Raw genomic sequence first — 27,983 nt, 5'->3', positions numbered from 1 at the left:
GTCTCTCATCATGTTTTATTTGCTTGATCGCTTTGCATGACCCACTTTTCCCCCTCTGATAGGCCTACCATGACCCCATGTTAAAGCTGTCTATTATGTCAGAGGAGGAACTCACCCAGATATTTGGTGATTTGGACGCTTACATACCTCTCCATGAAGGTAAGATAGGCCACTGAATTCTCACTGGTATCTGAACAGCATTAGCAGAAGTTGTTTTGAATCTGAACTTCTAACTTAGCGTGGAGTTATTTTTTTAAATGAGCGTATTATTGGTATCTCTGCCTTTTTCCACTTCAGATCTGTTGGCAAGAATAGCAGAAGCAACGAAACCTGGTGGAACAGTGGAGCAGATCGGCCACGTTCTTGTGAACTGGGTATGAAGTGAGCTGCTGACACCAGATAGTTTTTACATATATGCCATACTCCTCATCTGTGGCGAATACCAGGTCCATTGGGTCCACTGACTGAATTCAGAAGACAGATAAACAAGGCATTAAAACTGAACAAAATTAGATAGCTGTAGGAAGTTGACAGTCTTGGCTTAAAAAGAGACTTCGTGACTGATACGGGTTTATTTGTTTTAAAAATATGATCCTCTTTGGGCACAGCTCCCACATTACGTGTTTTACTGTTTCAGTTAACGTTTGAGTGCCTGCCAGATGACAGGTGCTATTGTAGGAGGGACCATGGGGGGTTCCGTGAGGAGAGACATCTCTACACTTACACTCTAGTGAGAGGATAGTCGGGAGCACGAGCAGTCCCAAGGTTGGTGGTGACGGTGGTAGAGGGACCCGCGGTGCCCTGGGAAAATGGAAGACTAGCATCCAGCCGAGGCTGGGGGAAGGCAGAGATCGTCGGTCTCCGGTTGGATTTAGCCAAACTGTAGGGAAATTAGGAAAGGATACTCTGATGTTGACCCGGGATCCCATCCCACCCGTTACATCTGCAGGGAGGGCCTCACCGCTTATTAAAACTTTCAAGAATTAGCTATAAGACTTGTGCTTGTTTTCACAGGCTTACTGATGGCCTAAATCACAACAGGAACTTACCGTACTGTGTTTTCGCTTCCTCTCCTTCAGTTGCCGGGCCTGAATGCCTACAAAGGTTACTGTAGTAACCAGCTGGCGGCCAAAGTTCTTCTTGACCAGAAGAAACAGGACCCGAGAGTCCAAGACTTCCTCCAGCGGTGTCTTGAGTCTCCCTTCAGTCGAAAACTAGATCTTTGGAGCTTCCTAGATATTCCTCGAAGCCGCCTGGTCAAATACCCTCTGCTATTAAAAGAAATTCTTAGACACACTCCAAAAGACCACCCTGATGCTCAGCTTCTGGAGGAAGCTGTAAGTCCAGTAGAAGATTCTTAACACTTTTCAAGTTTATACGTCAACTTGCCTTGGAAAGGTATATGCAGTGGTGCTGTCAGACGTCACGCGTATTGCCACACGGTGAAACGTTCTGCTCTTCTGGGCACCCAGGACGTTAGTACGCTAAGCAATAGAGAGACGTGTAATGCATTTTATAGTTATGTTTCAGGTAAAAGACTGGATTCTCATATCTGAGCCCTCCCACTAGCTAGCTGTGTGACCTTGGGCGGGTCACGCAGTTTGGCTGAGGCTGTTTCGTCTGTAAAATGCAGGGACTAACTGAATGATCGGATTTCTAGAGGCCATTCGAGCTTTATCCTGTCGTTTTAATATGTTTTAGGCCTGTAAGGAAACAGTTAAGTTAATGTGCTGAAAATGCTTCCTTGATTTCCTGATAATTTTTAGATACTGATAATACAAGGAGTTCTGTCTGATATCAACTTGAAGAAAGGCGAATCGGAATGCCAGTATTACATTGACAAACTGGAGTATCTGGACGAAAAGCAGAAGGACCCTAGAATCGAAGCAAGCAAAGTGCTGCTGTGCCACGGGGAACTGAAGAATAAAAGTGGACATGTGAGTGTGTTTGCACACTAACACGAAGTGAGCGATTACCTTTATCTTCCTGCCGTATTTCATTTCTTCCGTGTAAATTACGAAGCAGGTTTGTACAATTCATCACACAACGAAAGGTTACTGGTGTTCATTTTACGTTACCAGCTGTGGTAAAGCAGACTTTGGTTTCTGTTGTGACGGACTGACTTCAAATAAATGCCTTGGTGGAGAATGGTTAATAGTTGATTCTTTAGTTCTGAAGCATAAATCAACTTGTTTGCCTAGGGGTTCCTTTGGGAATGAATTACCAGTTTCCTAATAAAAGCGCATGTCCTTCAGAAAAATTTTTGAAGACGTCACAATGATGGAAGGAGCTGTTAGCACTACTGAACAACTTCCTACGGCGGAGGGAATGAGAGCAAACTTATTTTTTAAATATTGATTATAAAAGCGCCCGCTAGAACCAAGGATAAGCCTGGTGTGGTGTTTTTGTTCCGCTACGTGCTTTTCGGAAAGAAGCCCTTTTTAAAAGTGTTCAGTTTATATTCTGATTCCGGGTAGTCAGCCCGCGGTGTATTATATCGGCCTCAGGTGCACAGTGCCGTGATTCCACAACTTCCTGCATCAGCCGGGGCTCATCACGGGTGCCCTCCCGAATTCCCATCCGCCCCACCCCGGGAAGCCCAGTTCGTGAGCTGAGGTTCTTTTCAGAAAAAGTCGAGGCCCGACCTGTCTGATTTCTGTCGTGAGGCCTGACTGTTCTATAAAGGCTTACGGTTGTGCGGGACGAGGTAGAACCGCCGGCACTTTCACCGGCTTGCGTTTTCCATCCTCTTTGTGAGGAAACCGTGGCGCGCGGTACTGGTGTCGCCGTCACGTTCCTGCCGGCGGGTCTCCTCCGCGGTGCGTGGCGTTTCCTCGGCTGCGGCTTACTCCGATGTGACCCGCCGATACAGATGGGTTCTACCGCGTGAGGTTCGAGCAGCGCTCCGCGTGGGACGTGCGGAGCCTAGCGGGCGCTGCTTTAGGAGGTCGTTGGCAGGGCGATGGTAGTCCGTGAATCTGACGAAATTAGTAATGTCGAAGCAAGACATTTTCGTGGTGGGTCTCAGGCACTTCGGGTCGCCGAGTTCCACGCTGAGGAAGTATTCGTTTCTTGTTTCTCCAGAAACTGCACATATTCCTGTTTCAAGACATCTTGGTTTTGACGCGGCCTGTTACGCGGAACGAGCGTCACTCTTACCAGGTCTATCGGCAGCCGATCCCCGTCCAAGAGCTGGTCTTGGAAGACCTGCAGGATGGAGACGTGCGAATGGGAGGGTCCTTTCGAGGGGCTTTCGGCAACTCGGACAAAGGTACGGATGCAGGGTCTCAGGCCGCGTAAATACACGTAAGCTCGGAGCCTACGTGGATGGGGTCGTGGTCTCTAAGGATTCCGTGCCTGCGCCAAACGTCCGAAGTGACGCGGCTTCCCTCGTGCCGCGCCTGGTCCGCCCGCCGAGCGCGGCGCCGTGCGGCTCCCGCGCCGGCCGGCACGTCTGAGAAGCCGCGCGCGGGCCTCCCGTGACGTGTCCGCCGGTCACACGTGCACGTGACGGAGCCGCCAGCAGCCGTGTGAAAACGTATGAGTTTATTTGCAGTCAGCTTTTTAAAAGTCTTATTGAGTTTCTTATCCTTCCAGCCAAAAATATCTTTCGAGTTCGCTTCCAAGACCCGTGTCCGGGCCAGTCCCACACCCTGCAGGCCAACGACGTGTTCCACAAGCAGCAGTGGTTCAACTGCATCCGCGCCGCCATCGCGCCCTTCCGGCCGGCCGCCGGCGCACCCCAGCCGCCCGCGGAGGGTGAGGACAGCACCCCCGCCGCGCTCCGCAGAAGGACGTCCGTGGCCTCCGGTGTGACCCCGGTGGAAGTCGGCGGAGACGCTCCGGAGCGCGGCTCCCCGGGGCGCGCGGCGGAGGACACGAAGGGTGCGAGAGCTCAGCAGACACGGTCCGGCTTCCGGAAGGCCAGGGACGCAGCCCCGTTCGGTGGCAAACGGAGAGAGACTTTGGTATAAAGGGAGTTCTGTGTATTCACTGGCGGAGAGACTGTTTATTTATAAATGTGTACAGTTTTTTTTCTTGTGATGTGAGCGTGGGAGCGTCGCAGGGCTACTACTTACGACCGGTCCTAACGTTTTCTGTGTTTTCGGTTGGTTTTGGTTGTTGTTCCTTTTTTTTTTTTTTTTTTTTAATGGCAGCTAAAGATATACGCAGATTACTGTTAAACTGTAGCCCCCTCCCCCCCTTTTTTTTAAAGATGTTTTCCTCAGATTATTTAGAACATGCAAGCCTGGTATTTTTAATCAAATGAAATATTTATGAAATGGATTGTCTCTTTATTCTGCATTCATGGTGACTTTCTAATACCAACCAATTGTGATATTTACAATATTTGCTAAAACCTAAAGTTTTGCAAATACGGGATTTTACCAGTGTCTCTTTGATAAACTTTACATGCAACTAAAATCTATGTGGAATATGTTTGTAATATTTCAGAACTTACACTGAAACATAAATTCCTTGGAAAACAAACCATAAGACTTACTTAAGTTTTCCATTGTATCAACTGGAATGCTTTATATTTGTTTTTCACTGCACATTCCTCATTTTTCATCCATTTAAACTGCCAAATACTTAATTTTTTTTAATTTGTAAAGTAGTTTTTAGTATTTGCTTTGATTTTTTTTTTACTTCAATGCTTTTGCCTTTTCAGTTGGCATGTCTTTAAAGTATTCTTCCTCTTTGATTAAAAATGTGTGTGTATGTGTGTGTGTGTGTGTATATATATATATACATATATATATCTTTTTTTAAAATCAGTGACTTTACCAAGTGAAACCAAGCCATACTGTTTTTGAGCCAATTAAGAAAATTGCAGTTTTTTAAAGTGTAGCATTCAGAGTGGAGACCACACATGAAATGACTCCGTATATACTGAAAGAAAACTGCCATAAGGATTTTGTTAAAAGTTTTAGTGTTGTCTGAAAAGCAAGAGGGAAGGCAACTGACCGGTAAAAAGTTTAAAAAAAAAAAAAAGGGTCTAAGAGAGTAGTGTTGTCTTAAAGTAAAAATGTCTGGTTGTTCCAGAACATGAAAGGAGATAGTAAAAGCTAAACTCGAGGGTGTGTAGTAAGTTGTAGAAGGCTTGGGGGAAGTGAATTTAATTTGCCTTGGTTTACGGGTTTGAGAAGAAGCAATGAAATGTGTGAACATTTGACCATATTAGATCAGTTCTGGCGGATTTATTCATAAGAGGGAAAACGACTGATGGATCTTTTACTGTAAAATGTTTCTTGTTGAGATGAGGCCATAGTCTTTAAGCCCTGTGTCATGGCAGATTTCTAATGGTGATCAATTCCAGTAAATGTTGACTATTATGTGAACTATATCTGGCCAGTGGAAATGAAAATTGAAAAAGACTGTAAATAGATAATCCAAATGATGTCTCTGTATAAATGAATTATACAATTAAAAAAAAAAAAGCACACACACAATCACCTTCAAAGGTTTCTTGGCTGGTGGATGTTGGGGGATATTTGCCAGGAAATGCTGGTGCAGCAAAGAGATAATGGCAAGCCTCAAAAGTTTCTAAAAATCGTATATAACCAAACCTTTGAAATGCACTCGGGAATAAGGGAAAGATTGAATTATAAGGTCAAATTTTGTGCATCTTCTTAAACCATTTAGAATGCAGTGTAATCAGAAATAGCTGTTGGATTGAAGATAGGTGGACATCTGGCCACTTTCAGGATATAATAGTAAAGCTAATAGCAAAGCATCCTGATGCATTTCAGATTTTGTCTTTTTTAAAGAATTTTTTTTTAATGTTTATTTTTGAGAGAGATGGTGTGAGCAGGTGAGGGGCAGAGAGGGAGACACAGCTGATTCAGATTTTAATTTAAGCATCTCAGGTTTCTAACTCTGGAAATGCAAAGTCAAAAGTATAGGTTACACCAACAGTCATGATCTAAAAAGTCAGAAAGCAAGATTTCGGATCATTTCTAGAGATGTTCTATAGAATATCATTCTTTCCAGAATCACCTTGATCAGCTTCTGAAGTTATAGAGACAAGTTCAAATGCTGTTAATGGAATGACTTTTTATCAAAAACTGTTATCTCCCTTTGGTTCATTCAAGAGAGAAAATAAGACTCAGAAGCTGTGATGAACACTTCAGAAATTACATCTGTATTTGAGACCATTTGATGATCTAGCCCAGTAGTTCTAAAACCAGTTTGGGCATCAGAATCACCCAGGAGTGGTTTTAAAAAATATATAAAGGTAAGTGGACCTATCCCCTAACTCCTCCCTGTACAAATACCCATTTCGCTGACTCAATATCTTGGGGGGGAAAGGGTGGTAAGAGTGAGGGCTGATGACTTATGTTTGTAAACATTCCCTCCTAGTAATTCTGATACAGAGAATGCCTTGGGTCAGCACTTAGTAATCACTGATCTAGCCAAAAGATGTTATGTAAATGATATGTAATCAGTATTGGCATATATCAAACTTTTGGTTTGCCTTAAAATATTCAGGGTCTGTTAAGTAAGTGGTATTTCTTTTCTTTCCTAATTTTCTTCAGTTTGTGTGCTTCTGTACTTTGAGCAAAGTTAGTCTCTGCCTGGGAAAGTCTTTTTAAACTCGGTGCTCAGTCTCAGGATGTATGCACACAAGGTGGTAAGGGAAACTAAGGCCCCTGAATTGACTCTAGCAGTGCGTGGGAAGCCAGCATCATTAAATCACCCTCGAGTCTGTAAGACTGACGTTTCCTCAACCGAGTCAGGTGATGGGTTACTTTCGGGCCAGCGAGATTTCTGTTCAGTGCTTTTCTCTGTGTGCAGATCCAGCACAGTACTTGGTTGTTAAACATATGGAGAACCCTCATATTACTCAATTAATTATACAAACATCAGCAAATGCCTAATTAAGGGTTCCATCTGTCAATCTCGGTAACTGAGATGCAGGAAGACAGTGTAGGCACGTCTTAAGTTTGTCTTCATCATACTCATCAGTTTAAATTCCCACCTGTCCCTAGAGAAGAAACTGGTCTTCGTTGTGTTTCTAAGACCAGGGGGTTCAAAGTAAATGATACCTCAACCTACTTGGGCTTTTCTTAACCAACATTCATGAACACCTACGAAAGAATACTATCCCTTTGTCCACTGAACCTAGTTCCCACGAGACGAGTATCCTATCAAAGAAAATCTCCCTCAATCCAGAGGACTCTAGAACCTTCTAGATCCAAAGGAGTTTTGATTTTTGCCTGCATATTTGAACAACCCCAGAACCAACCACAAGTCTAAGGATGTCTCAGATACAAGTGATTCCTCAGGTCCAGTGGTACGTGATCTTAGGTCATGAGTACTTTGAGACTCTAATAGAAGCCATGGGCCCTCTCCCACCAAGAAAACATGTACATGTGTTTACACACCCACACCAATTAGGGGGGTTCGGGGATATTCTCGAACCCATCTTTTGGCCCCAACTTAAGATTTGCTCAAGTCTGTCCTGACCAGGACTTCTTTAGGGAAACATGCAATGGAGTCTCAATTTAGAAAATATATAAAAGGAAATAAAATATAAAGGAAAATATTTTTTAAAAAATTGCCTCAAGAGAATGAGAAGACTCCACAGACTGGGGGAAAATAGCAGACACATCTGATAAAAGACTATTAACCAAAATTTACCAAAAAGCAAAAAACCTTAAAATTTTACAGTAAGAAAATGAACAAACTCGTTAAGAAATGGACAAAAGACCTAAACAGACACCTTACTAAAGAAGATACACAGGTGCCAAGCACAGGCAAAGACAGCCAACATCGTATGTCACTAGGGAAGTGTGTGTTCAAACAAGAATCCACCCCAACCCGTCAGAGCGGTGAGATGGCGGGCCATTCAACACGCTGGCCATGACATGGAACTCCACTCCTCGCTGGTGGGAGCACAGAACGGGAGCAGGGACTCCACTCCTCGCTGGTGGGAGCACAGAACGGCGCGGCCACTTTGGAAGACAGTTTGGCGGTCTCTTACCAAACTGCATGCTACAAAACCCGCCATGTGGTCCGGCAATCGTGCTCTTTGGTATTTACCCAAAGGGGTTGAAAATTGATGTCCACACACAAAAACTTACACATGGATGCTTACAGCAGCTTTATTCACAATTGCCAAAACTTAGAAACAACCAAGACGCTCTTGGTGATAAACCAATCATGAACGGTGGTGTGTTTAGACAATAAGGTCTTCACCACTAAAAAGAAATGAGCTCTCAAGCCCTGAAAAGACACAGAGGAATCTTAAATGCGTATGACTTAAGTGAAAGAAGCCAATCTGAAAAGGCTCCATACTGTGTGATTCCAACTTTATGACATTCTGGAAAGGGCAGAGCTAAGGAGACGGTAGAGCTCAGGGGTTGCCGGGGGTCGGCGTGGGAGACGGGACGTACAGGTGAAGCCCAGGGTTTTCAGGGTTACAGTGTGTGCGATACTATAACGGTGGATACGTGTCACTGTACGTTTGTCCAAACCCACAGGATGGACGTCACCAAGAGTGACCTCTAATGTAAGCTATGGACTTGGGGTGACGGTTCACAGGCCATCGTCCCGCTCTGGTGGGGGATGTCGACGGTAGGGGAGGCTGAGGGGGAACGGGAGCAGAGGCCGGTGGGAAATCTACACTTTCCACCTGCTTTGTTTGTGCACCTAAAGCTGCACCGAAGAAAGTCTATTCTTGGAAAGAGAAAAGCCATTACCCAGACCCAGGAAAACATGTGCAGTTAGGAAGACACATCTTTTAAGTCCTATCTACAGAGACCAAAATTGGAGTACCACTAGGGGTATCAGACATGGGATGGAAATGCTCAGCCAAGTGAGAAAAGTGACCCGCGTGGATGCGTCTGCGCCACAAGCCGCGCTCTCGAACCATGGCTGCTTAGGGAAACCGCGTCCCGAGGCCGGGGTCTCCGCCTCCGACACCGGCCCCGGCCACTCGGAGCAGCCAGGGCCTAGGGAGTGAGGGTGAGCGAGGCCGGGCCCCCTCCGCTCGCAGGGGGCAGAGGACGAAGGTAGCAGAGTCAGCAGCCACGCCCCAGCTGGCTGGGGAGGGGACCTCCGAACCTCATCTGTCCTCCCCAAGGCGAGCCTGGGATGGGAGCTGGCCTCCTCAGCTGGGGTCCACCAACGCGGGGTAGAGGCTCACCGCCTTGGCACCTCTCTTCCCTCCTCCGCCTCTGCCGGGCAAGGGACGCAGGGCCTGGGTTCCATCTGCACAACCCCACCCAGGGCTGGGCGCTCACCCCAGTAGAGTCGACGATGAGATCATGGGGAGCCAGGCTGCACTGGGTGATGGGTCCAGGCCCTGCTTCCAGCAGTTCAAGCTCCTGCTGTCAGTTGGTGTGACCTGGGAGGCTGGCGTCAGGCCCCCTCCACGCCTGGAAACTGCTCCAGGGCTGGAAAGGAGTGTAGTCTGACATCACCACCCTCTGCCAACCCTCAAGCGTAGACCTCGTGTGTCTCCTCCCCGGCCCCCAGCACACCCTGCCCGCGCCTGCCTGCCTGCCTGCCTGTGTTCTCTTCTTCTTGGGTGATTTCCAGGTGTGAGCTCAGCCCTCCACTCCCCACCCAACCGTCGGAGGAATGTGGATCCTGTGATCACAGGGCAGGGGGAGAGGGGAGCGCTCCCTGAGGGCCCGTGGAGAGGGAGGAGGGGGAAGATCTGGGGGAGCAAAGCTCAGCGTGGAGCTGGAACCCCTGTTTCCTATCCCATCTCCGATGCTTCTGCACAGACCCTCTCTAGGGACAGGACAGGAGGGAGGGGCTGAGCACAAAGTCTGTGCCCCAAAGGAACCGGTGACCTGAGACGCGGTGCAAACCTCACAAGCCACACGTATAAAATAGCCAGCGTAGCACCCTTCCATTCCATCCAAGGTGTAGTGCATCTTACGGAGTGGCGGATGTAGCTGGAAACTCTGCAGACACGGCCTTTAGACTCTCGGGGTCTGGGCACACCTGTGGTCACGAGTGCTCGTCCCCGCGGGTAACACGCTTTTCCCAAAGGAAATGGCGCACGGGGCGTGCAGATACACACCCCTGCACACCCTATCTGCGAGCAACCACGAAACCACGTTTGCCTACAGGGAAGGCGCATGGAACAATCTTTTCCAGCCATGGAAACTATTTCTGTCTTTCCCTGCTGTTGTAACTCACAGCCAGGTCCTCCAGGCTTGATCTGCCAGAACTTTCCAATGAGCTTCTTTGTTGCGGTAACAGACAAGCACAGCCTTAGCGTCTGTCCGCCCAACAGCCCACGTTCAAGGGATGTGAAGCTTTCCGTTGCTTCTGAGAGGTTCTGAAATCCGAGCACGTGTGAGAAGTGGCACCCTCACCGGGCAGCGTCCAGCATCCCGTGTACCCCCCTCCACCCGAGGCCGCTCAGGTCTGCACGTCTCACACAGCTTCGCCACCTGGAACGCTGTTCCTCTGCCCTCTCTCCCTCCCTCCCTCTGCCTGGCGACCTCCTACTCATCCTGCAAAAGACCTAGCCGGGCCTTACCGCTGCTAGACAGCCTGCTCTGCCCCCCCCCCCCCCCCCCCCCCCCCCCGCCGACAGGCCCGCACCCGCCCGCTCAGGGATCTGTGGCTGCTGCCACACAACGCTTTCCACTTTGAGTATCACCTGAGCTACCAATCTCTGAGCTACCAAACACAGAGAATGTGTTTACTGAATGAACCACAGAGGCCAAATTATTTCAGCTCTGTGTTAGCCAGAATCCAGGCACAGGGAGTTAGCTGGTCAGGGTGCACAGGCTCCCAGACCTGGGCGGGCCTTCCAGATGGCCTCTGATGAGTCCTGCCTCCTGGACGCACACCTTCTCAGGTCCCTTCCCACAATGCTTCATGTCTGGTCCGCGTGGCACAGACGGAGATGGACAAGGCACCGTGTGACTTCCCAGCCACTTCTGCTTGTAGGTCTCTGGTCACTCACTCTGGAGGAAGCCAGACACATGCCGTCAGGACACCCAAACAAGCTTGCAGAGAGGCCCCAGAAGGCAGAGCTGAGCCTCCTGCCTATGGCCCACAACAGCTTCCCCAGCTTTTGGGGGTCACTTGGGGGCAGAGCCCCCCAACTCGGAATCAGGCCTCACCCACTGCAACCTCATGAAAGGTGCTGAGCCAGAACCCCCAGCTAGGTTGCTCCCAGAAAAACTGAGATAATTCGTGTTTATTATAGTTTTAAGCCACGAGGTTTTCGTATCATTTGTTACGCAGCGATAGATAGCTCATACAAGTCCTAAAAGCTCAGCTGGGTTGTTGCTAATGCGGGGAGAATCATGGAGGAGTCCGGCCTGCAGGAACGCATCGGTGCCCTGGGATTTGGACCCAGCCAGAGGGAACAAATAAGAAGTAAATATCAGGACGAGAAACCAAGGCTTGTCTCCCGGGGCCCAGAACAGAGGCATAGGTCACGCAAACACTGAGCAGACATGGCTGTGGTCTGAGCCCTGGGGCCGGCTGCCCTCTCTCCCTGAATCCTGCGTCCCAGCGGACAGAGCAGATGAACTGACCTTAACTGCCCTGGTCTTTCACAATCATACTTGGTTTCACAGCCGGGCACTGACCTGTCGATGCTGTACAGCCAGATCGCAGCCGCAGCACGGAGGGCTGGGCCCCGCACCTCCGGCTCGGGCTTGGTCCGCTTCTGGCGGCACGGCCCTCGCAGATGGAGAAGCGGGTTCTCTCTCATTCATCTTCTCTCCTCCCTCTCTTCCTCCCTCCCCCACCTCTCTCTCCCACATGGATAACATTCCTAGATGCAAAACAACACCACCAGATTTGTCGCTTGTCAGACCCCTAAACATCGCAGTCCAATAACGGGACCACTGAGAATGACCATTTCTTGGGCACCCGCCATGCGTTTATAGCCAGGCCCACCGCTCCTGCCGGCCTCCAGCCTGCAGTCTGTCCCCTGTTCTTCCTGCCCAGCTCTGTCCTGCGCAGAGAGGGGCCTCACATGTGCCCAACCCACACATCCGAGTTGTGTCCACACCCACACCCTCTCTCCCCGCTCCTTGAGCCAAGGTGTGCAAATGGCAGTGATCCAGTCCCCGGGTCAGAAGCAAACAGGCCCTGTAAGTGGGTGCAGGGTCACTTGGGAGGGGACTCCACATTTTCGTGCACCAGGAACGTGATCCAGAAGTGGGGCGGGGCTCTGGCTGGCATAACCCCTTGGCCCAGAAGAGTCCTGACCTTCTGGGCTTGGCGAGGTGGGGAGACGCCCTAGTGGCCTCCAAAGTGACGAGCCCAGAGCAGCGGCCCTGATTTCCCAGGCCTGATGGCAGTGCCTTCCCAGACCCTTGAAGCCTGACTTCTTGTATTTGCTCCTCATGACGGACAGCGTCTGAAGGTTTGCCCGACGGCAGAGCTGAGGCTCACATGTGGCTCAGTCGGATCGCACAGGAAGCCCCAGGTCCACTTGCTCAGAGACCTGACTCTGAGCATTCTGGGAGCTAACTGTGTGGTCGAGGCCTGGTCAGCAAACCCGGGTGACAGGTGGAGAGGCGCCGGTGACTGACAGGGAGTCGCTGGTGCACCGAGCCCAAGGCCAGAATCCCAGAGGATGTCAGGCAGGGGAGCCCAGGGGGGATAGGACAGGGCCCAGCCCAGCAACCCCACCCAGCCTGGCCACGCATCCTGTAGATTCCCGCTCAGGGCGCGGGGAAGAGCCCCACCGGGTCTGAGGCCTTCCTCAGGCTCCCTGTGCAGCCCCAGATCACCAGTCTCCCCACAGGCCTGGAGTCACAGGGGAGCTCCCCGAAAGCGTAGAAGGGCATCACCCGGGGCCATCCTGAATCCCGCCTGCTGCTGGCCTGGGCTCGGGAGGCCCAGACACAATCACCGCGGGCAGTCGCCAAGCTGAGGAGACCGAGGCACACGACCAGAGCCTTCGATTGTGCAGGGGGCCCCGAATGGCAGCCTCCACCAGCCAGGACACCCTCCTCTTCACGCGCCACGGGACGCGGAGCCGGGTCACTGTGGTGCAGCGGCTGTGAAGCGGGCGCCTTGAGGCCCGTGCTCTGGAAGACCCGCAGATGTTTGGTCCCCATGTCAGGGACGTGATGGTGGCTCCCAGGAGCCCACAACTGTTGCACTGGCGCCAGTTTGTATCCTGCATGCGCCCCAAATGCCCCAATGCCGTCGCGCCTGCTTCTGCTTCTCAACCTTATTTCTTAATGGACTCAAGCTCCTGTCCGCTGCTACATCCCAAGGAAATGGCCAGAGAGGTATTTCCACGGACTCACGGGGTCGGTGTTGGCGTGGCCTGATCTAACCCCATGGGCTCCATGTTCTTTTTCTTTTTCCTTTTTTTTTTTCTTCACATTTTAAGCAAGTTCTTTTATTTTATTTTTTCAATCCTATTGTTCTTTTTTTTTTAATTGTATTTAACTCCAAGTTAGTTAACATATAGAATAATAATCGTTTCAGGAGTAGAGCCTAGTGATTCATCACTTACCTACGACCCCCAGTGCTCATCCCAGCCAGTGCCCTCCTGACTGCCCATCCCCCATTTAGCCCCTCCCCCCACCCACCTCCCCTCCAGCAGCCCTCAGTTTGTTCTCTGGATTTAAGAGTCTCTTACGGTTTGTCACCCTCTCTGTTTTTATCTGATTTTTCCTCCCCTTCCCCTGTGAGTGAAATCATATGATATTTCTCTTTCTCTGATTGACTTATTTCACTCAACATAATACCCTGTAGCTCCATGTATGTTGTTGCAAATGGCAAGATTTCATTCTTTTTGATCGCAGAGTAGTATCCCACTATATACACTATAAGCCCCGTCTTCTTATCCATTCATCAGTCGATGGACATTTGGGCTCTTTTCCATAATTCGACTATTGTCAACAGCGCTGCTATAAACATTGGCATGCACGTGCCCCTTTGAATCAGCATTTTTGTATCCTTTGGATAAATACCTAGTAGTGCAATTTCTGGGTCATAGGGTAGTTGTATTTTTCATTGTTTTGAGGAGCCTCCATACTTTTTTCCAGAGTGGCTGCACCAGTTTGCATTCCCACCAACCGTGCAAGAGGGTTCCCGTTTCTCCGCGTCCTCGCCAGCATCTGTTGCTGCCCGAGTTGTTCATTTTTTGGGCCCAGTGTTCTTGAAATTTACCGTAGGGAGCATGGCAGCTGCACAGCAGACGCTCAGAGAGACTGACAGCGACCCTCGGCAGCTGAGCACCCCCCAAGGGACTGCAATGGGGACACACGTGCTGTACTTGTCAAGATGCCACGGACGGAGATAACAAACGGGGACATCAAATATCAGCTGCCAATCGGAGTCACGCTCCTGGACAAGCTCAGAGTGGCAGGCGCGGCTCGTTAGTGGAGCCCGTTGGCCGTGGGCAGGACTTCCGCAGAGACGACGTTGGAAGATTATCCAGGAAAATGCCAGGTGGTCATTCCTCCGCAGCTCGGCTTATGAATCTGAACCCAAGAAACAATTGTGGACTGACTGATACATGCCTCGCTCTGCCGACCTCTGCCCAGGAGCTTATCCCTGAACTGCTTCACCGCTGGAGTGTTTGAGGGCCACGGAGCCCACGTGAGCTGGGAGGCCCGGCAGGAGGACGAGATGCAGACAGGACCACCCTGGAGGGTAATCCTGGGCAGAGCACACCCCCTTGGCACCTGTCTGCACTTCTGTGTACATCAGAAGCTTCCAGAAGGGGTTGGCCCGAGACCCTGGCTTCAGAGCCCAGGCATGCATGCCACAGGCCGGTCTGCTGTCACCTGTCCACAAGGGAACACTTCCTGACGTCATCGAAGTGCACCTTCTTTCTCCAACATTCCTGGACGTGACGGTCAGTAGTGTCCTCCTGTTTCTGAACTTCGGGCCCATCGTGCCAACCCCACTAACGGTCCCCGCTGCTCTGCCTGACTGTGGGCTGGGAAGACGAAAGCTACAGGTCACAGAAAAAAAGTGGCCCCGCTGCTTTTCTTGATGAGCAAAAACAAAAGTTTTGAGGCCTCATGGAATTTTCCCAAGCCTTTGATGAAATGAATCAGAAGAGCTGGAAGCTGTGACTTTAAAAGGTCTTTAAAAGGTCCCCTCTGTGGTTGCGGCCAGATTGTGGCCTCCAGCTTGAGTCCTCAGCCCCTGCTTCTCCCTGGGAGTCTCTGTAAGCGACATTCTCTCCCTGTGTCCCTTGCTGTCTCTCCTCTGTGTCCCCCACTCTCCAGCCTGCCCACACCCAGGCCCATCACCCTGGTGTCCTCAGGGACTCTTGTCAGGCCCATCCCTCTGTGGCCTGGGTCCTTTCCTCCATGTAGGGGACATTTGGTTACCCCTGTGTTTCCAAAAGGTCACTCATCTGAGAGTCACTATCTCTATTTTGCCTTTTTTTTTTTTTTTGCCCTATTCTCTACTGAATATGTTGTTGTCTACATGTTCTGTATTTCTTTTAAATGACCACCTTATGTCATGATTATTAAGTAGAAAACCAGCTTCCCTTGCTACAAATAGGAGGAAACAGTAACAATCAGTGTTCTGAAAATAAAATTATGTTAGCAAGTCCTGCCTCAATTCTAAAGGGAGGGCTGCCCTCTCCTTTGTCACTTCCGCCATTTTATGTCCTAAAGTCAACCCAGGTACCGTCAGTGGTCAGGTCCCAAAGGTTGGCCACCAGTGAATTCAAAGATCTTTGGGGTCCCTTTTCTCTGTCTCTCCCCCTCCTACCCCCTGCCCCTCATTCCTTCCCAGCGGTTTTTTATAACCCCCTGTGATAATCACATGTACATAACACAATCCTCTGGTCTAAAAGTACATGCCTGAAAAGACTTTCTTTTTTTTTTGCCAGCCCGCAGAACAAGGGACCAGCATTGTTTTGAGAGAGATAACGGGCTCTGTTTCCACCATTTCTCCCCGCTGGCCCTGAGAGATACCACGGTGGTTCCTGACAGGAAATCCCCTTGTGCCTCATGGAAAACCCAGAGAAGGAAGTGGAGCAGCCCCCTGTGGACGGTTCAGGCTCCTCCCAAAACTGTACAAGCAAAAGAAAAGTCCACCAGGCAGGTCTGGGGCCCACGGCCCACAGGCTCTGACCAACCCCGGCAGGGACACGGAAGCATGAGGGAAGGCACGTGCACACCACGGCTCACACCGTGTGCGAGCGGCTCCAACGTGGCCTCGACTCTAACAACTTGATAAAAATCTGCAGAGAAAGAGGCATCACTACGCCCTCGTTTGCAAACAGAAAAACCAGGGCCAAGAGACTGCCCAAGATCTAACTCAAGGTCAGCACCAAGGTCGGCCTACTCCCTTCCCCGCCACTGCCACCCCACACACCGTCGGCACGAAGCCTCCCCAGATGTATTGCCTGTTCCTTCTAGAACTCAGAAGCTGAGCTCTCCGAGGCCACTCGTGACGTCGGCCTGAGCAGCTGGAGCGGGGAAAAGGAGGGAAAACACGGAGGTGGCAGAGTCCGGTCTGTTAAAGGCAGGTCTCCTCTGCCTGGAGGCTCCCAGTCCCTCCCGGGCCTCCTGTCCTGGCCACCAGTGGCACACGCCGACCTGCGAGGGGCACGCAGCCCCACAGTGCAGCTGAGTCCCGGTTCCGGAGCTGGGCGCTCGCGGCCGGCACCACCCGGCCCGTCCCAGCCCACCCCTGCCCGGGGAAGGCGAGGACCTGAGGACGCTGATTGCGGCGCCAGCACTTTCCGAAAGCAGGAAGCCCCACCCCTCGCCCCGCCCCGTCTCGCGGGAAACTGGCAGGTGGAGCTGGGCTGCAGACCCCGCCTGGCCCTGCGGTGGGCCCGCGTCCCCGCCCTCCGCCCAGGGCCTCCCTTCTCCCAGAGCCACCTCACAGCTCCAGGGCTTTTAAGAGCCTCCAGCCGAACCCCTTTTTACCAGGGACCCTTGCTTCCCAAAGTGTGTTTTTACCAACCAAACTGAAACTGCTTTTCCCGGTGGATGTGGGGCGCCCCTCGGAACGCGCATGACCGAGCTGCACTGAAGATCCCGTGGGAGCCCGTGCGCCCCTCTCTCTACTCCTCTGTGAGTAGCTGACATTGTTTCCCCACCCCCACTCCTGCTGTGACCGGTCAGCCCAAACATGGTGGCCTGAGGGCCGGGAGCTCACTCCGGCCTCTGCCCCACTTCACATGCCCCCCGCCCCCGCCCCCACCATTACAAGGTGTCCTTCCGGAGGAGACTACAGAGGTTGTTAGAGTTCTGGGTAGGGGGGAGGGCACGCTCATTATTTCCAGTGAGACAAGGATCTTCAGACCCCGCGATGGAAACCAGAGAACCGTTCGTTGAACGTCAGAAAACTGACAGCATCGTCAGTGTCCATCCAGCAAGCCCCGCAGGATGGACGAGGCCCTCCCGAATGTCTTCCCAGCCTCAGAACCCGCACCAGCACCTCGAGCAAGTGCGGAGCCCGCGTGGCCCTACTCGAGGAGCCCTGTCCCGCGGAGCCTCCGCTCTGGGCCCCGAATTGTAGCCCTGAGGCCCCACGGAGCAGGTCTGAGTCTGAGGATGTCCCTCAGGTACTCAGCGAGCTCGGTTCAGGCCTCCCCTGCTCTAGCAAGGGACACCCCCCTGCAGCCCGCTGGGGCAAACGCCGCGGGCTCTTCTGGATCCTTCTTCTCTGATCCGGTCCCAGCTTGTCTCCACCCGTCGTTGAGAAGGGAGGTGCCCGGAACTGAAAAGGACGGCCGTCTGCATGCTCATGGGTCCTACAGAATGGAACCCAACTGCCGGGCTGTCGACAAGGAGCGGGACAGACAGACTCCAGCCATCATGAAGCTCCCGTCCTGGTAGAGGGGGCGGGGGATGAGGGGAAACGGTCGAGGACAACATCAGACAGTGACGCTCCGCAGAGCGGAAGCAGGTCCGACGACGAGGCATGACCAGAGGTCAGGTGGCCTCTGTGAGGGGCTGACATTCGTGCTGAGATCTGAGTGACGAGAACAGCTGAAGCGAAGTCCCCAGTGCAGCAGCAGACCCCCTTCTCTGCCGCCTTTCGGTAAGCCTCCCCCTGCCCCGCGTCTCTGCCCTCCTGTGCCACCCTGGCTCCTTGCTGGGGCAGCTCAGCAGCGCGGGGCCCGCCCGCCATGGTGGCACTGGGAAGGAGGTCCATTCTCAAAGAGAAAACTTCCAGAATTTCAATGACCTTCAGCAAAGTGAATGGCGTGGCAGTTCGGGGAGCCCATCCCCCTCCCCGCAGGGAAGCATTCTGGGTGGTGGAGGGCCCTTCTCCAGGGCCTGGGTCTGCTTCCAAGAAGAAAGAGCCGGGGTCCAAGAGACAGGCGGAGAAGGGGCCTGGAAGGGGGTGCTGTGCAGTGAACCCAGAGCTCTCCCCTGAGCCCACAGTGCCCGCTGCCCAGTGGTCGGCAAGGCCAGCCAGGTGCTGTGTGGCCCTGCTGAGATGGCCCGTGTTCCCATGGCAGGATCAGTCCCAAGGCCAGTGTGGTGACAGCGCCCCCAGTGTCCCTGATGGGCAGTGCTGTGGGGTGGGCACACACTTGACCACCAACACCGGTGCCTGGAATAATCCTGCTCTGCACGTGTTTGTTGACAGAAGAGGGAGAGGCGGAGGAGGAAGGACTCAGCGAGCCTCTTCCACACCCGTCCCCACAAGAGCGGGCCCCTTGAGTGCTCTCTCCCTCCTCGTGTCCTAGGGCAGGTGGCTGAAGTAGCCCGGAAGTCCCTTTCCCCACACCTGAGCAGCTGGAATGGAGGTAAGACCCTTTGGTGTGGGGGGGGGGGGAGGGTCGCACAGGAAGCCCTGGGGTCACCTCTACCTCTTGGCCCCCCCAGTCCTGGCCGGAGGGCGTTCGGAGCTCTCCTCCCTCCATTTCTGGACCAGGCCATCGGGCACCGGGCAGGCCCCGGGAGCCTTATGAGCCGCACACTCTGCCCTGTTGCCCTCGGAGGCTCAGGCTCTCCGGCTCCCCGCGGTTCTGAGAACTGAACGTGTTTTCCCCATCTGATGTGGCAAGAGGCCACTCGTGTCCAGCGGTAGCCGGCCCTCCGACCGCAACAAGAACAGGGGTAACCCCCTGGGTGGAGTGGACCGGGTGGGGCCCCCCCTGAGAGCCAATGACTTCTCCCTCCTGACCCGCCCCCCCCCCCCCCCATCAGCTCGGCTCAGCTCATCAAAGCGGCCTCCTCCTCCAGGTCCCTGGCTCCCTGCTCTGCTTCCTCCAGCATCTCGAAAGAACCTTCCCAGAGCACACATGGGACCGTGCACCTCCTCTGATTTAAAACCTCCCTTTGATCTTCTGGGGAAAAAACGGTGCACTCAGAACGCACAGATGATACTCCTTATCGAAAACAAGCTGTTCCGGGCACCACTGCCTTAGCAGAGAGCGTAACCGACTTGTCCAGGGTCACAGGGCTGGTGACTGCCTCCACTGGGATTTGAAAAGAATTCCAAACTCATGAGAGTCGAGGCCAGCTGTCACGGGGCCCCTCCAGCGTCTCCCCTGCCTCCCAGGGAGTGGGGATGCCCCAAAAGGCAGGGCGCGTCCCGCCATCATGCTTTGAGCCTCTGCCAAGAACGCTTTCTCACCTGTTGGAGGTTTCCCCACCTCCAGTACCCAGCACGAAGCCACCCCTCAGTGTCTCATGACCCTGGAATCCATCGACGACACACCTGCCTCCCACTGTCTTTGCATATGGTTGTTTCTGCCCACCTCTCGTCCCCCTCAGAGGGCAGAGGCTGGTGCGACATTTCCCTCCGTGTCCTCACAGACCCGCGATAAGGTGGTGCTCCAGGATGGGTGTCCCCACCGCCACCGCCGTCTCCACCGTGCTGTCACGACCACGAGGCTCTGGACGCGGGAGAGCACGCCTCCCCCCAGAGCACGGACAGCCCCCTCCCCAAGATTTGACTTCCCTCTGGGTCAGAGGTCAAGTAGGCAGAAAGGCAGCAAAAAGCCGAGTTGGGGAAGTGCCCGGCACCAGAGTCTCCGGGTGGCAGAGTGGGTCCTGGGGCTGGCAGGTCACCAAGCAGAGCACCATTTGTTCCCAAACAGAGTGACTCAGACCTGATTTGTGCCCCAGCACCTCCCACCGCAGGAACCCGTGACGACCAGTGCCTGCTTCCTGGGATTCCTGTGCACAGGCTGTGCCCGTCTGCCCCGTGGAGCAAAGGAGGGGTTGGGGGTGTGGGCACCTGGGGGTGTGGGTCATGGTTTCCAGGGACGCCCTGGGGCAGTGCTCCTTACCCTTGGCTTCTCATTCTTGGCCACGCAAGCACCTGAGAGCGCAAAACAGGTGGTCAAGCCTGGGCCCCCGGACCGAGTTGGGGGTCAGAACATCAGGGGACCCACGTATGGCCTTTCTCAGCAGCTCTCTGGTGCTTCAGTCGTGTGGCTGAGACAGGAATCACTGGGCTCCAGGGGCGCCTGGATGGCATCTGACTCGATTTTCGCTCGGGTCATGATCTCACAGTTTGTGAGTTCAAGCCTCAAGTTGGGCTCCACTCTGACATCGTGGAGCCTGCTTGGGTTTCTCTCTCTCTCCCTCTCTCTCTCTGCCCCTCCCCCATCCCTCTCTCTCGCTGTCTCTCTCTCTGTCTCTCAAACAAATACATTAAAAAAATGAAATAAAATAAAAGGAATCACTGGGTCCCAGCGAAGGGCAGGCGCAGGCTGGAACGGTAGAGGTGAGATAGAAATCGGGTGCCAGTGCCCTGGGCGTGAGGACGGTCTGCAGCGGGGAAGAGGCGAGGGTGCCCCGAGGTGGTAAACAACTGCAGATGGGCAAGAAGGAGCTTGCAGAATGGGGCGCCTGGGCCCTTTCCCAGATACGGTAAAGCCAGAGAGAAGGGCGGGAGGAGCAGGGGAGCTGGCGTGCGGGCTGGGCGGTGGCTGGGAGGCAGGGGCAGGCCTGACTCCGGGGTGCGAGGCTGGGAGAGGCCGGCTCCCCTCCGGCTAGAGGGTCACCGAGCAGTCCCAGTGAGTGAGGGGTATGGCAGCCATACTGTGGACCCTCAAATCGGGTCTGGTTTACGGAGGAAATGGGACACGATGTCTTATCTAGATTTTTCCTGAGAATCTGGCCCACGGAGGCCCTGTGCCGGGGTGGCGGAGGGGATGTGCCCTGTGAAGAGCACTGATCCGAAACCCTATAAACTGGTACAATGGCATCGATGTCCCCGTCTGTCCTGTGACTCACAGGCCCTGGAAACTCCACATTTCTACACCGAGAGCAGGCGAACTTGCGCCCGTTAGGTTTTAGCGTCCACCCGGCTGGACCGAGGGACACCCAGATAGCTGATGAAACATTCTTTCTGGGTGTGTGTGAGCGGGGTTGATGGGGGGACTGAGTCCAGCAGGTGGCTCTCCCCAGTGGGGGTGGGGGCACCGCCCAGTCCATCTAGGACCCAGATGGAACAAAAAGCCAGAGGAAGAGCGAATTCGATCTCTGTTCTTGAGCTGGGACACGCCTCTTCTCCCCACCTGAGACGTGGGCGTTTCTCGTTCTCGCTTTCAAACTCAGATTTTATACCCGAGCCCCTCGATCCTCAGACCCTAAGAGTCAGGCTGAATGACACGGCAGATGGCGGGACTTCCGGGCCGGTTCCTGTAATAAGTGTCCTCTTACGTATCTCTGTGCGTCCCATCGGTTCTGTTCGTCCGGGGCAGCCTAATACAGGATGGTTGGAGTTTTAAATCTACGCGCACTGTTCTTGTGGTTCGCGGGGGACAGGGCATGAGCGAGGTGTCCTCTCTCTCAGGCACGTCTCCAGTCTTTCCTTGTTGAGCACACATTGCAGAGATCCCCTGTACTCCTGCGGGCATCTCTCAGGGGTAGAGGTGATGCCTCGTGGGGGAAGGAGCCCACTCGGTCACCCAGCATCTAGTGCGGATGGGGGGAGGGTTTACACTAGATCAGCCAGAGCCCTGGAGTCCTGCGCTCAAGGAGTTGGCAATCTCGTGTGAATGTTGATGAGTCTTATATTATTATTTGCGGTTCTGAGGAAGGAGACCAGGCCTCGTTCACAAGGCCTCGTAATACACGATGCACCTTGATGGGAATGGTATAAAGAGGGAGAGACTCATGCACTCCAAGGTGTGTATCTGCCTATCTGGAAAGCTTCCCGGAGGAGGAGGCATTTGATAGGGACCTTAAAAGAAAGGCCTGTCAAGAACAGATATAAACTAGGATTTTCAAAAATCCAGGGGCAATTCAGTGAAAAAAAAAAATGTATTATTTAGTATATGGAAATTAAAATATGTTTGGACTAGAAGTTGAATAATTTGTCTGCAATCAATGTACTGATTAGTAAGATCTTGAAGGATTTGAGGGAAACTTTGCTTTAGTTCAGATTAGTTTTGTTTTCACCAAAGCTGTCTCTCCCCAGCTGGTTCCAGTAGACTTATTAGCTCAGTTCTGCTCGGCTAAATGTCAGTTTTGTGGATGAATCATGCTTCAGACACCGAGAGCCTGTATCAAATACTGCCTGAAACACACACAAAATATCCTCTTGATGGAGACAGTTAATACATCCGTGAGTTAACAGAAGTCCTAAAGCAACAGCCTGTATTGAAATTCTATTAGAAGAGACTTAATTTAGGGGCGCCTGGGTGGCGCAGTCGGTTAAGCATCCGACTTCAGCTCAGGTCACAATCTCGCAGTTCGTGAGTTCGAGCCCCGCGTCGGGCTCTGGGCTGACGGCTCAGAGCCTGGAGCCTGCTTCCGATTCTGTGTCTCCCTCTCTCTCTGCCCCTCCCCTGCTCACACTCTGTCTCCCTCTCTCTCTCAAAAATAAACGTCAAAAAATTTTTATTAAAAAAATTTACGTATATAAAAAAACAAGAATAAAAAACAGAGAACGGTCATCTTTATCAGATTGTGGTGTGAGGTTCAGGTGAGCTGACAAATAATTTCCCGAGCCAGAACACTGAACAAAGCTAAGACTTTAAACTGGATGAGAGAAACGCCAGAGAAATATTCAAAAAGCCGTCAGCCATCTCAGCCCATATGAATCTCTGCCATCCTCACAGTGTTTTTACCAATAATTTTTTTTTTTTTTTTTTTTTTTTTTTTTTTTTTTTTTTTTTTTTTTAGTAAATTGGGAAATACCGGCAAGTTGGCCATTTGTGGAACCAGTCTTGGCAAACGGATTTTCACAGAAGTGGCTTTCAGAGAACTGAGTTTCCTGAAGTCACTGAGAACCCTGTGGGCTCTCGGGACGCTTCTTGCCTGCTTCCAGGTCTCCCTGGAGTTCTAGGCTGGGACGGGGCTGCTGCCTGAACCCCGGGGGTGTAACAGGACCCCACCCTCAAAGATCTTTCGGGAGATTGGCAGTCGACGCTCAAGTTGGTTCTGTGTCAGGTGCAACCGGGAAGTCCCTAAAACCCAGAGTGCCGGCTTCCAGAAGATGCTCCCCTCCGTGGGTCCCCGCTGACCCTCTCCGCCAGCCCTCCAGCCCCCAGGGGTCAGTCCTCCTCGGGGCCGCCTGGGTCTCTTCTCCGGTGGAAGAAGCTCTGGGTGGGGGGATAGATGAGACACTGCTGGTGGGGCGGCCCCCGGGGCCCTTGAGGTCGGGGCCGCGGTCTGTCCCTCACCGGAGACCTGAAGAGTCCCTTCTTTTCCCAGACCCTCACTCTCCACGCTTGCTCTCCTGGGGCAACACATAAAGAGGGGTGCCCGCTGCTTTGTTCCCGCCTCGTGGTCCCATCGAGCCCTTTTCAGGAGCACCTAGCCCACCAGGGAGCAGCCCCCTCTCCTAGCTCCCGGGGCTGCCCCTCTACGAGCTCTGGTCTTTTGAGGGCTGTGTGCTCTGTGTTCAGTATCGTGCACCGTAGACGTGCAGAGATCTGGGGAGGGGAAGAGCCAGCATCCCTGGAGCCACAGCCAGCGTGAGAAACACGACAGCACGGGTGCCTGGGGGGCCCCGGCCGTTAAGCGTCCGACTCTCGATTTCGGCTCAGGTCGTGATCTCACAGTTCGTGGGTTCAAGCCCCGCGTCGGGCTCTGTGCTGACAGCTTGGAGCCTGGAGCCCTCTTCGGATTCTGTGTCTCCTTCTCTCTTTGCCCCTTTCCCGCTCATGCTGTCTCTCAAAAATGAATAAATGTTAAAAAAAAGAAAAGAAAAGAGATTTTACACTCCACCCGCACCGGCAGTGGGCTCTCAGACATTTGGGGCCATGGGACAGTGAAATACCAAAATTAATTTGGGGCACTGATAGGACTTTTCGTTTGTCAGAGGAAGAACATGAAAAAAACATCCCACAAAACTATCATCTGCCATCACAGTGGCTTTGTGGGAGAAAGGACATTTAACACCGAAAATACAGAAAGAGCATATTCTCAGAATGTTAAAAACTGGATACACTTAAGCTGGTCAAAAAAGGTCTTCATTTCTCTTGTTTCCATACAGAGCCTGGAAAACTTCATCTCGGACCAGCTTGGTATTTAGGAGTCACTAATTTAGAAACTCAGATTTCTGTGACCTATGTGTCTAAGGGGACGGGGACTTTCTGGAAGGAAGCACACCCAGCCTGACCTCGGGGAGAACCTCTGGCTCCCCACCCCTGACCACACCAGGTCTGGCAGCTGTCTTGGCCCCACCTCCTTATCTCCACATCTTTACCTCCAGGAGATCCCAGCTTCTGTCATCTTGTTCCCCCCCACCCACCCGCCCCTCCCCCGCCTCCCTCAGAACCTGGGGGGGGGGGGGGGGACCTGAAACTCTTTCCCTGTCTCAGAGCCCCCAGCCCTTCGGCCAATTCCCAGCCCCCTCGCCCCCGCCCCTGCCTGAGCCAGAGCCACAGAACTGCTGCAGCTGAGAGAAGATAAAGTCAGTCGTCACCAAAAACCAAAGAAAACCTCTTTTCACGGAGGAGAAAGGAGAAGCCCGCCGTTGAATGACGCCCAGAACGGCGCGGCTGTGTGCAGACAGTGCCGGAAAACATCATGTGCTTCCCGAATCCTGAGCCCCCATGATCCTGACACCCCTGCTGGCCAGCCCCCCGACTTCATTCTTTTTTATTTTATTTTATTTTTTTAAGTTTATTTATTTTGAGACAGAGAGAGCACAAGTAGGGTAGGGGCAGAGAGAGAGGGGGAGAGAGAATTCCAAGCAGGATCCGGGCTGTCAGCACAGAGCCCGATGTGAGGCTCGAACTCACGAACCGTGAGATCGTGACCTGAGCCGAGATCAAGAGTTGGATGCTTATCCGACTGAGCCACCCAGGCGCCCCACCCAGATTGCATTCTGAGGCCACCCTGGTCCTGTTTCCTCACGTGCGGGGTGCCCTTGAATGAGCCATCTCTGAGGACCAGGACGAGGGAGCCGTGGGAACTCCAAGCAGAGGCGGGCAGCCTCCAGCAGGTCCGGGTGTGGGGACCACACGGCAAGGCCACGAAGCCCCGTTCGAATGGGGTTGGGGGACGGCAGAGGAGGACGGCTTCTCACGGGAGAGTGAGATGCCGTCAGCCAGGAAACCTCTTCCTCCCTGAGCCGGGCGCCCCAGGACCTGGCCGTCCACCCCCAGGACGCGGCCAGACCCTGGCCCCACCCCAGGTGCTGCCCCCGACACACAGTGTCCAGCCCGGAGCCTCTGGTCCTGCCCCGTGAGGCCCCTCGAATGAGGTGGGTCTGATCCCCCGGTGTCCCCACCTTTGTTTTTTTCACCTGTAAGACCCTGCATCTCACGTGTAGGACACACACACACACACACATACACACACACTTCTTTTTTTTTTTTTATTTGAGCCTACAGAACAGTTGGCTAAATGCAAGGAGTGATGACTTTATGGTTTGTGGTGTAGACAGTGTTTCCATCCCAGGCTCCGGGCTCCAGCCTCCGGCCTCCGGTCCTGACCCAGAAGCTCAGGCAGACCCTTGAACCAAAGAAACGTGCCTCTTCTGTCCCCTCCCAGCCCTACACGGCTGCCCGCACCTGATGTCCTCCTGGGGCATGCAGGGGAGGCCAAGGCAGACCATCTGGCCCACCCAGGTCTGCTCCCCCACTAGGCCCGAGCGCAGGGCGTAGAGGCGCAGAAGAACCCCAGATGCCACCGCTCGGGGCCTTCGATTTTCCAGTTTCCAACCAGATGTGCAAGCACCGCTCTCGGAGTCCAATTGCTTTTATGTCAGCCATCACATTGCTCTGGGGTCCCTCACCGCAGCCCAGTGAGGCAGGGGGCCTCCCCGTTTCTCTACAGGAGCTGCTCCGAGGTCTCACCGGGCAGACGGGGCAGAACCCAGGCCCTCCCTCCAGTAGGTAATTTCCCACCCCCCACCCAGACTTCCCCTTTACATCTGTGCCACGGAAGCGGGGGCCCCGAGAAGCCACGAAGACCAGAATCAGGCAGGAGATGGGCCCCGGGCCGGGCCTCACTTCTGAGAGAGGATGCGCACGAACTCCTCGTAGTTCACCTGCCCGTCCTGGTCCACGTCGGCGCCCTGGATCATGGCGTCCAGCTCCTCCTGGGAAGGATTCTCGCCCAGCTTGGCCATGGCCTGCTTGAGCTCGTTGACGCTGATGTGGCCGTCGCCGTCCAGGTCGAAGGCACGGAAGACTTCCCGCATCTCCGCCTCGCTGCCCGAGGACTTCATGATCTTGGCCATCTCTGCCAGGAACTCGTCGAAGCTGATGTGGCCGTCGCCATCGGTGTCCACCCGGGCGATGAGCTGCTTCAGCTCGGCTTCCGACGGGTTCTCGCCCAGGGCCTGCATCACGGCTCCCAGCTCCTGGACGTTGATCTTTCCATCCCCGTCCTTGTCAAACCTGGAGAAGGCCCCCTTGAACTCGGCCACCTGTTCTTCAGACAGCTGCTCCGCCATGTCACGTACACCTGTCACAGAGCTTCCGAGCCGGCTGCCACTTGGCTCAAAGGGCTCACGTCGGAGACGGGGACCGGCGGCTGGGACGGGAGGCTGTGTCTGTGTGAGGGCAGAGCTCCCGTGGCAGTCTTGCCATGGGATGGAACCCCCCTCCTTTTCTGCATTCGGAGCAAAGGGAGGAGGAAGGCTCTCCGCCCTCCCCATGTCCTTGGGCGAAATCCTCCTCCCAGGGAGGGACGCACCAGCTGCAAACCAGAAAGGCCGGAATTTGGAGCGCAGGGCCCGCCCAGGAAAGCCTGGAGGGAACCAGCATGGGGGCCGTTGGAGGCCAGCCAGCCTCTGCTAGCCCCGATGGCAGACCTGCCACTCTAGAAGCTTCTCACCCAGCTGATTCTCACAGAGACCATGGCTGGGGAGGGAAGGGGAGCCTCCCTCGGTGGACACAGCAGGTCCCGGAGGAGTGGGGGACTGTCTGGCATTTCTATTCTCTTCTTGGAACTGTTGTCAGCTCTGGCCTAACAGGACGTCCTGGTGGAGGCAGATGGGTGGCAGAAGCCAGTGGAATTCTACCAGGGCGGAGCCCTGGGCATCATAAAGTTCCCAGGCCACGGAAGATGCGCCTAGGTGCCCGCAGCTTCAAGACAGCAAGAGGCCCGCGTGCGTGCAGAGCGTGATGCATGTGTGCCAACTGTCTATCACGTGGTTGTCCCAAGTGTGATTTCGGGGGTGAGGAAAGGTCTTCCTGTTCCCCCCGGAATACCTCTCCTCCGGCCCCGTGATTCCTCTGATCCCATTCCACTGTTAGGTTCAAGCTTCTCTATGAGGACACGGGGGAGGAATGGGGGGTCTGCTCCATTCACGGGTGTCCCGCCAGAGAGCCTCGCCGTGCAGCACGGGATCCAGAGCGGGCTGGCCCCTGCAGACGCTAGGGACAGAGGGGTGTGGAAAGGGGTGGCCAAGACTGTGAACGTGGCCTAGCTCGAGGGTTTACTAAGGGTCAGCCCTAAGCACAAAACCCAGTCTGGAAACTTCCCCGGTCCACAGTCTCCTCTGTCTTCTGGAAGGATGTCATCTCTGCCCACTGCTCTGAGTAGCAGATTTTAGACCAAGAGCTCAGCCCTTGGGGACTCTCCCCGGGTCCCTAGCAAGTGACGCCCAAGGCCCTCAAGGGGACATTTGCACCAGAGTCTCCGCGGTGTCTTTCTCAAGCAAATGTCCTCTTGGTC

The 27,983-nt window shown here is 53.6% G+C and overlaps 2 protein-coding genes and 2 long non-coding RNA genes across 5 annotated transcripts in view; 2 read left to right on the top strand and 2 right to left on the bottom strand.

Annotated features, from left to right (window-relative positions):
• NET1 (neuroepithelial cell transforming 1) overlaps nucleotides 1-5,401 on the top strand; it is a 60,273-nt gene extending 54,872 nt beyond the window's left edge. For both annotated transcript variants that reach the window (XM_019460891.2, XM_019460892.2), the window contains 6 exons: nucleotides 63-159; nucleotides 298-374; nucleotides 1,080-1,337; nucleotides 1,767-1,937; nucleotides 3,085-3,271; nucleotides 3,598-5,401. In XM_019460891.2, coding sequence (XP_019316436.2) covers nucleotides 63-159; nucleotides 298-374; nucleotides 1,080-1,337; nucleotides 1,767-1,937; nucleotides 3,085-3,271; nucleotides 3,598-3,974 — 1,167 coding nt within the window. In that variant the 3' untranslated portion in view covers nucleotides 3,975-5,401. The remainder of the gene's footprint in view (nucleotides 1-62; nucleotides 160-297; nucleotides 375-1,079; nucleotides 1,338-1,766; nucleotides 1,938-3,084; nucleotides 3,272-3,597) is intronic.
• The window catches only part of LOC128774971 (uncharacterized), a 256,264-nt gene that overhangs the window by 214,111 nt on the left and 14,170 nt on the right, over nucleotides 1-27,983 (bottom strand). The window lies entirely within an intron of this gene.
• Nucleotides 16,722-21,971, top strand: LOC109273785 (uncharacterized). The gene is made up of 3 exons (XR_002083259.2): nucleotides 16,722-17,976; nucleotides 18,532-18,691; nucleotides 19,131-21,971. It is a non-coding gene; the product is annotated as an uncharacterized LOC109273785 (long non-coding RNA).
• On the bottom strand, nucleotides 26,042-26,976 carry LOC109273784 (calmodulin-like). Its single transcript, XM_019460890.2, has one exon. It carries the CDS (start codon nucleotides 26,959-26,961, stop codon nucleotides 26,308-26,310), a length of 654 nt encoding a protein of 217 aa, XP_019316435.1. The 5' UTR covers nucleotides 26,962-26,976; the 3' UTR covers nucleotides 26,042-26,307.

The sequence above is a fragment of the Panthera pardus genome, unplaced genomic scaffold (genome assembly GCF_024362965.1).
Source record: "Panthera pardus isolate Hobbes unplaced genomic scaffold, ASM2436296v1 HiC_scaffold_6, whole genome shotgun sequence".
NCBI lineage: Eukaryota > Metazoa > Chordata > Mammalia > Carnivora > Felidae > Panthera > Panthera pardus.
This window is presented reverse-complemented; position numbering and strand designations above follow the sequence as displayed.